The 15,684-nt window shown below is 34.4% G+C and overlaps 1 protein-coding gene across 15 annotated transcripts in view; it reads right to left on the reverse strand.

Annotated features, from left to right (window-relative positions):
• The window catches only part of Gphn (gephyrin), a 334,228-nt gene that overhangs the window by 131,124 nt on the left and 187,420 nt on the right, over positions 1-15,684 (reverse strand). For 9 of the 15 annotated variants that reach the window (XM_057782359.1, XM_057782355.1, XM_057782357.1 and 6 more), the window contains one exon: positions 4,701-4,757. The exons of the other annotated variants lie outside the window; for them this stretch is intronic. In XM_057782359.1, the coding sequence (XP_057638342.1) occupies positions 4,701-4,757 (57 nt within the window). The remainder of the gene's footprint in view (positions 1-4,700; positions 4,758-15,684) is intronic. 15 annotated transcript variants of the gene reach the window in all.

Below are 15,684 nucleotides of genomic sequence, written 5' to 3' on the forward strand. Positions count from 1 at the left end.
CACTTATGCTTTGAGGTAGTTTCTAAAATATGGTTAACTTTATATATTAAAGAAATACACTTTCAACTTTGTGCATTAAATTTTCCATAGCAAAATCATAGTTCTAAGAAAATCTTTGCATACTTATTCTATTTAAAACAGCTTGAGAATTTTGCCTCTTTTTTACTATTTGCTATTACAAGAAAACTTATTTTTCAAGCAGAGGTATCATTAGTGTCTTATATTAAAGTTAATTTGTTTTTGTTTTTGTTTGTTTTTCAGAATGGAGTTTCTCTGTGTATCCCTGGCTGTCCTGCAACTCACCTGCCTATGCCTCCTGAGTGCTGTAGTTAGAGGTGTGCACCACCACTGCCAGGCTTAAAGACAGTTTTGAGAGCAGCAATTCCACGGTGAGCATTAAACACCTTACAGATATGATTACTTTTAGGCTTTATAATATTTCAAAATTGTATCTTCTTATTTAAAGCATAAGATAAAATAGAGCTTTCTTATTTTCATTAAAAATAAAATTTCAGGAATAAGTTTTTCACACCAAGAGAATTCTAATAATGTGAAAATTACTACAATTAGCCCATTTTGGATAATATTCCTAAGATTAAATTACTGTTATCATTATTAAAGACTGATCATATTTATGACAGATCATCTCCTGCAAGAGTCAGGATATTAATATAATTACTATAAACAAGTGGTAAGCAAATGCAAATTATTAATGTAAATGTCAGCTTACCAAACAGGAGATACAGGTGGCTCAAAAAATGTTTTATGTATGAGGACTGACAGACACTAATATGTGCCTGTAGAAAGGAACTCTATATAAACATATTGTCTACTTAGTAAGGTCTACTGGGTGCTTACTCATCTAAGGACTAATGCTCCAGTAGTGTCCCTGCTCAGTATCAGTTAATGGACTCAATGCAGACATTTTTTATATTACTAAGAGCTAAATATTAAAGTGCAATTGTATTGCTTGATCGTGTCAGGGTATCTATCTCACTTGATTTAAATTTCCTTTGAATGAGAGTCAATTCAATATGACCTAAAAGGTAATCATGTTACCTTTACTAAGATATAATAAGGTAATAAACATAAAAATACAATGTTTACAACAAAACACTCTAAAATATTTTTTAAAAGTTTAGGAGAAAAATGAATTCCTAATACACATAGAAAAGAAGGTCTTGCTCAAAGAAGGAAGTAGAACAATGAGACATATTAATTTCTCTCTGTTTAGTTTTCACAAGTTAGTGACTAAAATTAGTAAAATGATTTTTACTTTAATAATCAGAAATGTATGTAATATAAATACATATAATATACAGGATACTTTTAAAAATAAGCTGAGATATAAGATAATTAACTTTTACTTTATTTTTATGGCAAAATAAATATAGCAGTATGAATTAGATGAAAGGCAATAATCTCAGGAGAAATAAATCCATGAGTTAGAATCATAAAAACTTTTTTGAAGTCCTAGAAAGGGAAGGTCAGAGACAAGCTATTTAGCACAACAATTTAATTTTATTGTCATATTTATATATTCATTTTGAAAATGATTACCTTTTGAAAAGACGTATTTAGAGGAAACTATATTATGAAAATAGTTTCTAGTTACTGGCTATTCACTGCAGTGCGATGTCAAGAGGCTCTAAGCTGGTGTTCTCTTTCAAAAGATGTCTTGTGTAATGTGGGCCTATACTCAAGTATTTACAAGATGCTAGAGTAAACCATTCTTGGAAAAGCTGCTTGCTGCTAAATTTCTTTCTACACAAAATATGACATAATTATTCCAAAGGTATCTGAGTTTAGAGAGGTCTATTAAAAATCTCAACATGTGTATCTACTGGTCAGATAATATATGACCATTAAACATTCATAATTTTCCCTGAAAACTAAAACTGAATCACCAAGTCTTTACTTTTTAGGTACAGTCAATAATTTATAATATTGCTGACATGCTCAATAATAGGCAAAATACATAGTCAAGCGAATAAGTGCTAAACAGATGCCAATGAAGAGGTCTTTAGAAAATTACAACATTATGGTTGCATTGATTCTGAAAAGTTCTTACTTTATATCAGGGCCCAAATTTTACTAAATCAACTGTAATATTAGTTGTGTAGCCTACTAGTTTTTTATACATCCAATTTGAGCTTTATTTTTATAAACCTGAGTATGATACCATAGCTAAATAAGAAAGAAAGGGATAAGAGACAGGAAACTGAAAAGCTGGAGATGAGAGGATAAAGCAGTCAGATTGGGAATACCTGTCAGCAGAGAGTTCTGGGAAATGAGTGAAATCACACACTGCTCTGAGAGAGGACCCTGTCACCCTGACATCTTGGTGATCTCTGAGAGAGGACCCTGTCACCCTGACATCTTGGTGATCTCTGAGAGAGGACGCTATCACCCTGACATCTTGGTGATCTCTGAGAGAGGACCCTGTCACCCTGACATCTTGGTGATCTCTGAGAGAGGATCCTGTCACCCTGACATCTTGGTGATCTCTGAGAGAGGACCCTGCCACACTGACATCTTGGTGATCTCTGAGAGAGGACCCTGCCACACTGACATCTTGGTGATCTCTGAGAGAGGACCCTGCCACACTGACATCTTGGTGATCTCTGAGAGAGGACCCTGCCACACTGACATCTTGGTGATCTCTGAGCGCCTGCAGCTTTTCATGGAGGTCCATGTAAATGTCACAACAGGAACTGGAAAGGCAACTTGGTTTCTTTTCATTTTTCCTTTTAAAGCAAGTTCATAGTACTATACACTCTGACTGCCCTTGGCAAACATTTCAAAATACCGCAGATTTTTCTATAACATAAGAATATAACATTTTCAACAAACTTGTGACTTGAAGGCCAACATTTTATTTTGTTCAAACATTTTTTTTCACCCAAAATAGTTAAGTATATATAATAACCACTTTTATAATGTCCTGGAGATTCATTCTAAGATTTTCTACTTGATAGCTATACAGCATAAACATATTAAAGACCAGGAAATTTGCCTTCCCCCGCAAGCACAGTTTTCAATCTAAGGCTGTATCCATATTGAAACAAGCTGACTGAACTATAAAATGAGTGTTTTATTCTTAAGCAAGTATAAAAACTTTTAAAGATACATATAACTTTTAGATTATATATATAATCTCAGACCTGAACTTCAGTTATACTCACATTCACTCATACATGTAAATTTATTTATATCAGGTACAGCAGTTATAGACGGACGCTTAAGTTCAGTTCACTATCAGTTATTATTAGACTTGTATTGTATTGTATCTTGTATCCTAATCAGTACTGTACACCACCACAGACTTACTGTCTCTTTAAGTATGATACAGTGAGGAACGCTATCGGTTCATCACTACATTCTATTGACCGAATACTGCTAAATACCCTAATTTCTGAAACTGGCACACATCACCATGTGCCATCCTCTACAGAGGTAACTTTTAAATGTAAAGGCTAGCTACTAAAAGCCAGTGTTAAGGAACAAAGAGCATGGCTTTTCTTAATAAAGAACACAGACATACAAACACAGGTTCATCCATGTGCATTCATGTTTGCACATACTCACAATCAACAAAAAGGCAAAACTAAGAAGGCAGAAGAATCAAGGAGGAGGAAAGAGTACAGAAATTTGTCTTTTTAAAAAACTCTTAAGTGAAAGTGAATTGGAGCTATGGAGAAATCTGAAATGATGGAGTTAATTAGGCTTTAATATAGTTAGTGAATTATATGACATCTCGTGCACTGAATTATCTTGCATTCTGACTAAGAGTTGTTACTGCTGTGAGGATATTTGGGATTGAGATGTAAAACAATGGTTAAGTTCAATTTTGCCTATTTTATAGTTAACAATTTTCTAACTTGTATTTATGATAGTATCATTAAGAGTAGTCAGTGATAAAATTTTTTAGCTTTTCATTGTGACTAAATAAATGATAAGAGTACCAAGTACTCAATACATATTGAGCAATTGACATTTAGACATTAACAAATAGGATCAGAAAATCAGAAACCTTAATTGTATATTAGAAGATTATGTACAAAGTGGGTAAATATTTTAATATATATGTTTTTGCCTAATATTACAACAACTTTTAAAGGCTAAAAAAAAGAGAAGTACTGAGAGTGCTTTAACACTAAAAGCTGTGCATGGGGGTCCATTATACTTGCATCATAAAGCATTTCTTAGTTCCTTACATGATATATACTCAATATATGTTATTAACTTACAGTAATTTTTACTATGGAATGAATTAATCTGGTAAAAACACTAAAATAAGAATCAATGCCTTTTATAAAATAGGTTAAAAGGGAGGTGACATTCTGAGAATGTATTAGTCTCTATTTAAGAGGAATTTTAGCACATAACCAGTGACATCAGTCAGAGGAACGGTTTACTCTAGAGCCCCAAATCACAGGCACACGTAATGAGGCAGTTGCCCTTTCTTGTTTGTGGTGCCTTTCAAAGCTAGTTATTTGGCAGCTTGCCTTCAGCTGGTTGCTCTATGTGTAGCTGAAAACAAAACAAAAATAATATGACCCAACAGCCAATAAAAATATTAAAATAAAAATGGGATGGTGGAAAATGGAAAAAGCCCCCTTCCTCCCTCCACCCTCCAAAAAGGAAGAAGTGTAGGCTATAGACAAAATCTTGCCAAAAAATGTTAGAAACATATTTACTTTGAGGGATCCAACTCTACTAGCAACTCCTTTGCTCTCATCCGGCCGTCTAATTTGCTACAATGAGGGAAGATGGGTAAAAAAGACAGAATAAAGAAAAAGTGAACTTAAATTTTTTTCTACACATTAGTAAGCAGTACATGCAATTCATCAATTGACTCAGGCTCCTCTTCTAAGAACAAGGAGGTAACTAACCCAGATGCTATATGACATGCTCTGTAAATAGATCTCTAGAATTCAGTTTCTGGTATGGCACTATTCCTGAGAGGAGGAAATTGGCACTTACTTTTGGTTATCTTGGGGACTTCTGATGAAGCAGTATCTGGAGTAGTGTTACATTTGCATTTAGCTTACAAAAAACAAAGAATTACAAATATACCTATGCACGTTTTCTCTTTCAGTGTTTAAATGTCTATTCTATTGTAATATCAGAAAACATCAATGGTATGACAAGAAACATGAGTGTTCTTTAAGTGGAAAAATCAGTCCCAACAAGCATCATTCTTACTGGTGACATGATTCCCAATTAAACAATTATGCTGCCAATCAGAAAATTTTAATGCCAGACCAATACAAGATATATTAACTCTTTAAAGCTTTTTCTTATTTCATCTAAATTTTTCTTTAAGAGAAAACAGGGAAATAAAGCCTGGTGTGGTGGTGTGTACATATAATACGAATTCTAATGAGGTTGGAGAAGCCAGGACAATCTCAAATTGAAGGTGATACTGAGAGGTACAAGGGATTCTCTCTCTCTCTCTCTCTCTCTCTCTCTCTCTCTCTCTCTCTCTCTCTCTCACACTCTCTCTCCACACACACACACACACACACACACACACACACACACACTCACTCACTCTCCTTGTAAGCAAGATTCAGACCAAGTGATTTTACACTCAGTTCCAGATTTTACTTGCAGTAGTCTTAATTCTAATCAGCACGGATCAAGTTAATTGTGAGGCTCATTCCTGTGGTGGTAGATAGCATGAGATACATGATAAACAAACCCAGGTGTTAAAGTCCTTAGGAAAATAATATATCAGACAATATTACAAAATTTTATTCCCTGAAAGCAGAGTATAGATTTCTGTTAAGGTATCTCAGAATACCACATATAGGTTACTGGGAAATACTGGAAAAATGAAACTCCTATTTTGATAAACAAACAAACAAACAAATAATGCCCCTCACAAACCCCCATAACAATCAACAGCATCTTCATACACAAATATTGTATCAACAATTGAAATGAACAGTTTTTACAAATTATTCAGCATCAGCTATTTTGGCAAAAAGATAAGTAATAAATTCTTACTTTTCTTTGTGAAAGAGAATTGGAAAATTTAGAAATAACTTAAAAGAACCCCCTACAAAGAATGAATTCAGTTCCTAGCATCTACCAATTCTCTTCCCATTCTTTTACCTCAAGACCATCAATCACCAGAGACTGTTTTCCATGTCAAATGGAAATTAACAGTATCTGGATTATAAAGATACTCTTTGCAGTTTCCTATAAAAATATAGAACATAATGACTTACACATTGCTTTCTAAAAACATTTAGAAGCTCAAGTGATTGTAATTTTTGTCTAAAAATATTAAAATTACATTAAGTTAGACAACATGAGGTGTCTATTTCAAAGGCTCTGCAGTTCTTGATTGCTGTTACTTAACAGTTTAAAGTTATTTAATAGGCATGTTAATACGGAGGGATGTAAAAAAGGTGCTTATAAAAGGATGGATGTGCATATGACTATATATTTTTCCATGTATGTTATGACAGTTTGTTTGTGACAGGATCTTGCTGTGTAGTCCAGTATGGGCTGGAACCTGCTGCACGGCCTAGTCTGGTTTCCAACTTACAAACCCTCCTGCCTCAACCTTCTGAATGCTAGGATTATAGGTATGTGACATGACACCCGGCTTTATGTAACAAATTTAAGCTTCTACTATATTTATAGACTAATGTTTTCTAAATTGCTTCCATTACAACGGTGTGGCTAGGGCAGTACATGGGGCCGCAGGCAGTGGGACCAGGAACTACTCCAGTGCATGAATTGACTTTGTGGAGCCCATTCTCTATGGAGAGATAACTTGCTCAGCCCGGTACAGGGTGTTTGGGGGAGGACCTTGGTCCTTCCTCAAAGAGGGCACAGTCTTAGTTGACTTCCCATCAGAGGCCGTAACCTCTCTGAGGAGCGGATGGGAAATGGGGTGGGAGGAAGTGGGGAGCCAGAAGAGAGGAGGGAGGGGGAACTGGGATTGGTATGTAAAAAATAAATGAATTAATTAAAAAAGTCTCACCTTGTTAGCTTCTTTTATTCTACTTTTCTATGAAGCTAGTTCTTGAGAGAGGTTAAACTGCACAATGTTTACAGAGGTTGACTAAACATTATCCAAAATGCTTGGGAATAGAAGTACTTAAAAGTTTGGAAAATTTTAAGAATATTGAACATCTGCACAGATACCTGGTTAAAAATCTCTCATTGAGAAATCCAAAATGCTCTGAAATCTGTAACTTATGGAATGTCAATCACATAAAATATTTCTTATTTTTTTAGTATTTTAGACTTCTGTTTTTTGGGTTACAGATATTCAATCTGGCTCCTTCAATTCTTTTTATAAATTTCTAGGAATGAGGTAAATTGGTTAAACAAAAATTTTGGATTCTCTCTCTGCCCCCCTCCCTGACTCTTTATGTGCATGTTATATAGACAATATACTTCATATTCTCATGGCAATGCTATTGTAGTATATAATTCAAATAATAATTTAAAGCAGTAATGAACTTTATGGCAATATCTGTATTGCTTCAAGTTTTGGGAAGATTTCTAGTGAGGATATGCTTTTTATTCATGTGTCTTTACTGCATGAATTTGTTTTTTATAACGTCTCTTCTTGATTTTCAGTCATCTTATTTTCTTTTGCATGATTATAAGGGTTCCAGAAAAATACTAATCAGATTTGTTGTGATAGTTTTACTTCAAATCAATTGTATTATCGCTGCACCTCCAGCTCATAATGTGGTGGCTGAAGTATGGCTTGCATTAAAATTTTCACTGACTGAATCTCTCAATCGGAGTCTTCTTTTCAAGAAAAATAGAACGAGTCAAGTCTCTTGCTAACCCTAAAATGGCTCTCTTAATTAAGATATATACTTCCCTGCTCCCATATCCACCTTCCTTTATCCTCCCAGGGGTCCAGGGAGATGTCCCCAGCTAGTTCCTTGTGCAGCTGAGGAGAGGGAGCCTGAAATGGCCTGATCCTATAGCCATACTGATGAATATCCACCATACAACCTTCATCTGGCGATGGGTGGAGATAGAGACAGAGACCCACATTGGAGCATCGGGCTGAGCTCCCAAGGTCCAAATGAGGAGCAGAAGGAGAGAGAACAAGAGCAAGGAAGTCAGGACCCCGAGGGGTGCACCCACCCACTGAGACGGTGGGATGGATATAATGGGAGCTCACCAAGGCCAGCTGGACTGGGACTGAATAAGCATGGGATAAAACCGGACTCTCTGAACATGGCGGACAATGAGGGCTGCTGAGAAGCCAAGGACAATGGCACTGGGTTTTGATCCTACTGCACGTACTGGCTTTGTGGGAGCCTAGCCTGTTTGGATGCTCACCTTCCTAGACCTGGACGGAGGCGGGAGAACTTTCGACTTCCCACAGGGCAGGGAACCCTGACTGCTCTTTGAACTGAAGAGGGAGGGGGAAGGGAGTGGGGGGGAGGGGGAAGAGAGTGGGGGGAGGGGGGAAATAGTAGGCAGGGAGGAGGCGGAATTTTTTAATAATAATAAAAAAAAAGGGACGGTGGAGAACGGGAGGGGAGCTGAGAAAAATATGTAGCTCAATAAAAATAATAGAAAATGCTAAAAAAAAAACCAGAATGAGTAGTTGATAATTCTGAAATTTGGGCTACAAAATATCTAATTTTAAGAATATTTATAGCCGGGCGGTGGTGGCGCACGCCTTTAATCCCAGCACTTGGGAGGCAGAGGCAGGCGGATCTCTGTGAGTTCGAGACCAGCCTGGTCTACAAGAGCTAGTTCCAGGACAGGCTCCAAAACCACAGAGAAACCCTGTCTCGAAAAACCAAAAAAAAAAAAAAAAAAAAAAAAAAAAAAAGAATATTTATCACTCTATAATATGAAGTTCTAATAGTGGTTTAATTGAGATATATTATATTAAAATCACCAGTGGGACCTGGTATTGATTCAGTTTGAATTGCAGTATTAATGCTATAAGGCATTTTTTAATCCTAAGTTTTCTGACAATTTGCATGTGCCACAATGCCTAATTATATGGAACAATTTTTTACTGTATTTATACATCAAAGGAATATTTTAAAAATACATTTAGGAGTCAAAGATACTTTCTGAAGCTAAAGTCTTTCATTTATAATTTTACTATTTTTTTTATTTCTATAATTCATTTCCCTATCTTCTAATTCGCAGAAAATTCTAGGGGGTACCCAAGAGAATTAAAAATTCTATTTAAAAGATATAAACTTAACCTAAATGAAATGGTAAGTAAATATATTTTCAGTTGAGAATCTAAAATTTTATTATTAGTATAGAGTACAAAAGTTTAAATAAACAAACCCAAGTTAAGAAGAACTAAAAGAACATAAACATTTATTCAGTTGAAAAAAGAACTAGGCTGAAGCATTGTGATCAAGAGACCTGAAAAGGCAATCCCATTTAAAACCTTCATGTTACAGATAAAGAAAATGAACTCTATTGGTTCTCAGAAAGTTATAAAGTTGCAGGTTAGGACTTATTTTCAATATTTGGTGTCTCAGTGCAATAATCTTACCTACTAAATGTTGTCTTTTCAACCAACTTTCAGTCTATAATTTTTAAATGTTGTCAATGACTCAGTTAAAGGCAAATGCTAAATAAATAGCTTTTATAATACTTCATTAAACTGAATTAATAAAGATCTAATGAACTAATCTGGGTATTAATGTGAATTATTGGAATCATGTTTAAAGGTTCTGCATATACTTTCAATAAACCTCAAATTAACACAAGTTTCTTTATGAGAAATCTACAAAACAACTTTCAGGAGATCACCCTGAACAATTTCTATATAATCAAAAATCAAAAACCAAAGACATAACAAAATTATAAACTGGTAAAAAATTTATTAAAATATGAACTAGTAATCAAAATTGTGTAAAATATATATAATAAATTGTACATGACAGAAAAATGTTCACATTACTAGGTGAACAACATAGCATAGTTTATTAATAACAGTTAACATATTTTAAACACTTTGCAAAGGATTTTATAATCAGTTTTAAAGTTAGTTTTTAAAACACCCTTTGAGGCAAATATCATTATAGATTCATTTTATATATTATAAAGGTGCAGAGATTGAGTAATTTCTGAAGGCATTAACAGGACTATGGAAATTAACTGTGCTAGATTCCAACTGTGTTATATTCTGGAAAAACAATTGGTACTAAGATACCAGGAAAGGTGCTGTGAGGTCCAGACCTTGCCCTTTAAAGGCTCCACTTCATAAAAGTTCAAATCCCTAGTTTGGCACTCAGAGACAGAGGCAGTTCGAGACCAGCCTGGTCTACCGAGTGAGTTCCAGGAGAGTCAGGATTGTCTTGAAAAACAAAATAAAAACAAAACAAACAAAAGTATAAACACTTTTAAATATCCTTCATTTCAAAGTGATATGAAAGAGTTGATAATGGTCACTTGTCAGGTACATCAGATTCTAAAATTTGTATTATTAATGACTATATATTATGATAAGATGTTTGAATGTACAGGAAGCAAATTTATAGAATGAAGCATAACAAACTTTAAGTTTTTTTCCCTTTCTTTCTTCCTGCCTTCCTTCCTCCTTCCCTCTCTCTTTCTTTCTTTCTTTTTTTTTTTTTTTTTTTGAGCAAAGGTCTCACAATGTAGCCTTGACTGTTTCTATGTAGATCTATCCTTGAACTCAGAGATCCACCTGCTTTGCCTGCGAATTCTGGGATCAAAGGCACCCCCAGCAGCAGTATTTTTCTTATGAAGGACATTTAATATGAATTATTTTTGGATGAATTTCCTATTTTCTAAAATAAACATGCATATTACTTCTTTATTTGCTTGTTTGTTTACAGAGATAGTCTTACCATGTAGACTGGGAACTAGGCAGCTCTACTGGATGAATTCATTATATAGTTCAGGTTGGTCTCAACCCGGATATTCATGTGTTTATCTCCCAAATACTGGGATTTTGGGTATGGACCACCACAACTGTCATACATTCCTTCTTTAAAGTTAAAAAAAAAAAGGAGACAAGGACATTTACAGTTTGTTTAAGTATAAAACTGTCAATTATATGCCCAATTATTTCTACTTTTTAAAAAATGTATCTTCCTAGGTGTCAAATCTGATTTGAAACTTCTTATTCAGGGTCGTGAGTCACTATGAGGCAGTCCTTGAGGGCCAAAGTTGTTGGTAGAAGGCTGCTTGTTGGTTCCCGGTTGCCTAGCCCCGAAATAATCACACAGAAACTGTATTAATTAAATCACTGCTTGGTCCATTAGCTCTAGCTTCTTATTGGCTAACACATAGCTCACCCCTGTTCTTTGTTTTTATATCCGCCATGCTGTAGGTGATCACTATCATGAATGGCTTTCCAGCTACCATGCCTTGCACATCATGATTCCTTGATACTCTGAGTCAGAAAAAATCCTGTCAGTTAAATAGCTTTCATCAGGTGTTTGATACTGAGGATGGGAGGTGATAAACATGGCCTGTTGCACGAGGTAGTATGGTTAGAGTTGTTGGAACTGTGGCAACTATGTAGGCAATTTTGGTGGAAAAAGGAAGACGAGAAAGCTGACAGAAATATGGACAGTGAAACTAGGCTCATGAAGTATCAGAGGGAAACAAAAATTCTATGGAAAATTTTGCTAGAGTTCATTTAACCTGGCACTATGATAACAAGAAAAGTGCCCCACCTTCAAAACCCAACTCATCAAAGGCTCCAGGATGTAAACGTGCAAACTTTTTTAAATATTCATTTTAGAGGAGAGTCCTTGAGAAGATGGAGTACTGTGAATAAATGGAATCATATGGAAAAATATTTTTTCAGGTTTAGCTATGAAGGTGCCCTGAAGCCACTCCTGCTGTGATAAGAGGTGGTTGGCTAATGGCATCTTTCATATTTTCAGGAGAACTTGGCATCGTTGATTCAGTAGGTGTTCTACAATCTGTTTCAGCATTCCAAAAACAGGCTGACAGAGCTGGTTGTATGGCACATTTGGAATCCTTACCCAGAGGCTCCGAGAGCCCATTGCAATGAGGGGTAGGAAAGCGTAATTCAGTGAAGGTCCATGTTTCCAGAGATGCTGAAAACTGTCAGGTACTTTGTCACCATGAAAAGAAAACTAATAGAGTAGTAACAGACAAGTGTGAAGTATACAGCACATAATTAAAGTATCTAGGGGACTGAGGAAGGAGGACCTCAATTTCAAAGCCAGCCTGGGATCCCTGGCAAAATCTTGTCAAAAAAAAAAAAAAATTCCTGACAGTTGAATTTAGATTGGTACTCAGTATGACTGACACTTAGGTTTAGTGATAACTGTAGTTCTATGAGCATTAAATGTTATAAGGAAATGGAGGATACTGCCAAGCTGGCCATCAGGAACAGAGAGGATATTTTACCCCATTACCATCACATATAACGCTCAGCAGACATTGAGGCAAATGAAGGAATAAATTAATGTAAAATTCTGTGAAACAGAAGAATTGAAAATGACACAAAAAGTAGATTAAAATATATTATTACAGCCAGGTGTGGTAGCTTCCACCCCTAATACTGGCACTTGTGAGGCAGAGGCAGGTGGTTCTCTGAGTTTGAGGCCAGTCTAGTGTACAGAGTGAGTTCCAGGGCTACACAGAGAAACCCTGTCTTGAAAAAAAAAAACAAAAAAAAAACCAACCAACCAACCAAACATACAAACACATATATATATGTATATGTATACACACAATATACATATATATTATTACATTGTTAATTGACTTATCAAAACATGCCTAATTCTACTAATTGAGTAATATCTAACTTATTAGGAAGAAAATAAGAGACCATCTTTCAAATCTCCAAACTCTGTTTCGATATCAAACTAGGGGAAATAGCAAAAACAAATCAAAGCAAAAAAATAATAAAAAAAACTTCACAAAAATAAAACAAAACAAAAAGAACTCAATCTATGTCTTTAAAAAGATGGAAAAGCTGAACAATAATCAGCTAACTACAAATATATACAGAGAGGAGGCTGGGGAGCCTGCTCAGTGGTTAAGAGGACTTGTTGCTTTTCCCAAGGACCTTGGTTTGATACCCAGAACTCATGTGGTGGTTCCAAAATATCCACAACTCCAGTTCCAGGGAATCTGATATACTCCTCTGACCTCCGTGGCTACCGGGCACATATATGGTGTACATACATACATAAAGACAAAACATGCACACATATAAATTACAAATCAGTTTTAAAATATCTATAGACATCAGGCATTTAATATGAATTATTAAAAATAGTCTGGAATGTTGAAAGAATGTCCACTGAATACTAATATGCATCTGTGCTAGTCTAGCAATATCAGTATCATTTATTTTACGATATAATGAAATTTTGTATTTTTTATTTGAAGTTTCAATTTTTTTTTTGGCTCTTTTCCTTCCTTCCTTAGTCAAACCATAATAATACAATGTGCCAACTGTTAGGTCATGACTTAAAAGAGGGTCTGGTGGATGTCAACTAGTTTTCAGGATATCTTGGGAAACACGGGTTTTACCCAACTGCAGCAGTAGTATCACACTGAAAGTAAAAGAAAGTGCTGCTTTTTGAAAATTATTATTTTGGTCCTTTGATCTTTAAAAGTCTTTATGAAGGCAGCTCTCAGTTTGAATTACAAAGAAATAATTGTTCCTTGACCAATAACCAGTCTGAAATTCAGAGTCAGGATGAATTACTTATACAGAAGAAAGTACTTATAGTCATTTACAAAAAAGAAAAAGAAAGATTATCTCTTTGGCTGAGGATGTAACTTTAAATCATCTATAAAAATATGGAAGAAATAATATTCAACATTCATCATTTCAACCCAGAATATTTTCTAGAAACATGCCAGTTTAGCTATTTGATTATACCATTGCTACTACTAGTTTAGATCCAAGGAGATTTCCTGAAATCCTTTTAATAGTTCACAGGGCCAATTTTACTAACAATATTAAAGCATTATTTGCTTCTTCCAACACTGACATTTGCATTGATGGCATAAAAGCAATGGTGGATTAACAGTATAAACTGAGCAAGTGAGTCCAAACAGGATAGTTATTGAATAATATGTACTGATATATGCTTTTTAAAATCTAGTTTCATTTAATATTGTCCTCAATGAAACTGTTAATATTAATTTAATTAAACAAATTATGTCTTCATTCTTGATTTTGATTAAACTGAAGGTATGAAATAAATACTTTTGTTATATGGCAAAGGACGCTGCAATCTCAAAACAAAGAAACAAAACAAAACCCAACTAGCTTTTTTTCTTTCTTTCTTTTTTTTTTTTTTTTTTTTTTTTTTTACAGAGAACATAATTCTTACTAGAAAGGATCAAGGGGCAATTAACAAAGTAAGCTTATTGAGAAATTAGAAATCTAAAAGATAAAATAGATAAATAAACACTAAGCCTATTTATCAAAAGCAAGTGAAAACATTTGCTGCCTCCCCGATTTTTTTGTTTATTTATGTATTTGCAAAATACTAGCTCCTAAACAGAATTCAGAACTTTAGAAAATGTATTTCTGCAACTCTGAGATGAAGATCTTCAAATGTTTAAAGAGTTTTAGGATGAGTTATATAGCACGAATAACAAAAACCCAGAGACAGATATTGGAGCTCAAACTGAAGATCAGAAAAGCAAAGCAACCAAGACACTAGAGAGCTCTTACCTCGAAGAAATCCTCAAACTAAAAGAGTGTGAGTTCCTGTCTCATCTCATTTCTCTCTAGCCTGACTAGTGTAAATGATTTTGCTCAAATAACATGAACCTAAAAGAGGTCCTAATTCTGCATTTTGTTTGAATGTAAGATTAGGTACTAATAAAGTAAAGTAATATGGCTTTCACGAAAATATTTCAATTATATTCTTTTAAACAACTTCAAAAATTTTATTCAGCTACATATAAAATTATCTTCTAAATTTTATAGCACAGGGGAATACATTACTACAATCTACAAGGTAATGGAAAATTCAGATACTTGGAAAAGGAAAAAGATAACAAAATCATTCCTTAAAATATTCTCTTGTGAATACATTGATTTTTGTATTTTCCCCATCTTTTCGTCTTGTCATTATTTTCTACTTCATCTTTCCCTCTTTTGGTTTCTTGTTTTTCGTCATAACTGAAAATCAGCACTGAGCTAAGTTGTAAATCATATTCATTTAAGAAGAGAAGGTTTCTGTTAAAGACATTCTTTTATCAAATCCTTTTTGGAAGAACATCATCATGGTAGAACTTGAGTGTGCTATACATTGCATACATTTCTTTAAAATCAATTTACCATTTTTATTTCGTTGACATATGCACTATTTTATTTAGGGGTAATAAAAGACAAAAAAAAAAAAGAAAAAATCTGTTCTTAAATTTTTCTGCATTGCCACAAAGCAAAAGGAGTGGCATTCAATCCAGTAAGAGTTCATTATAAGAAAATATCTGATACAAAAGAAAATACTGTCCTGACGAAAAAAATATTACATTATTCCACCAAATAAATATTTACTGGAGAGAATTATTTGATGGACAATGGTTATATTTTAATATTTGACTGTCATCATTGGACCATGTGGAGTGAACAACAACTATAACAAAACCAAAACAGTATATTTTACACAGAGAATTTGTTTTTATAGGTGGAAGAATCCTAAAGGATCAAAACTAAATCAAAGATAT

Source organism: Chionomys nivalis, chromosome 10 (genome assembly GCF_950005125.1).
Source record: "Chionomys nivalis chromosome 10, mChiNiv1.1, whole genome shotgun sequence".
Taxonomy (NCBI): domain Eukaryota; kingdom Metazoa; phylum Chordata; class Mammalia; order Rodentia; family Cricetidae; genus Chionomys; species Chionomys nivalis.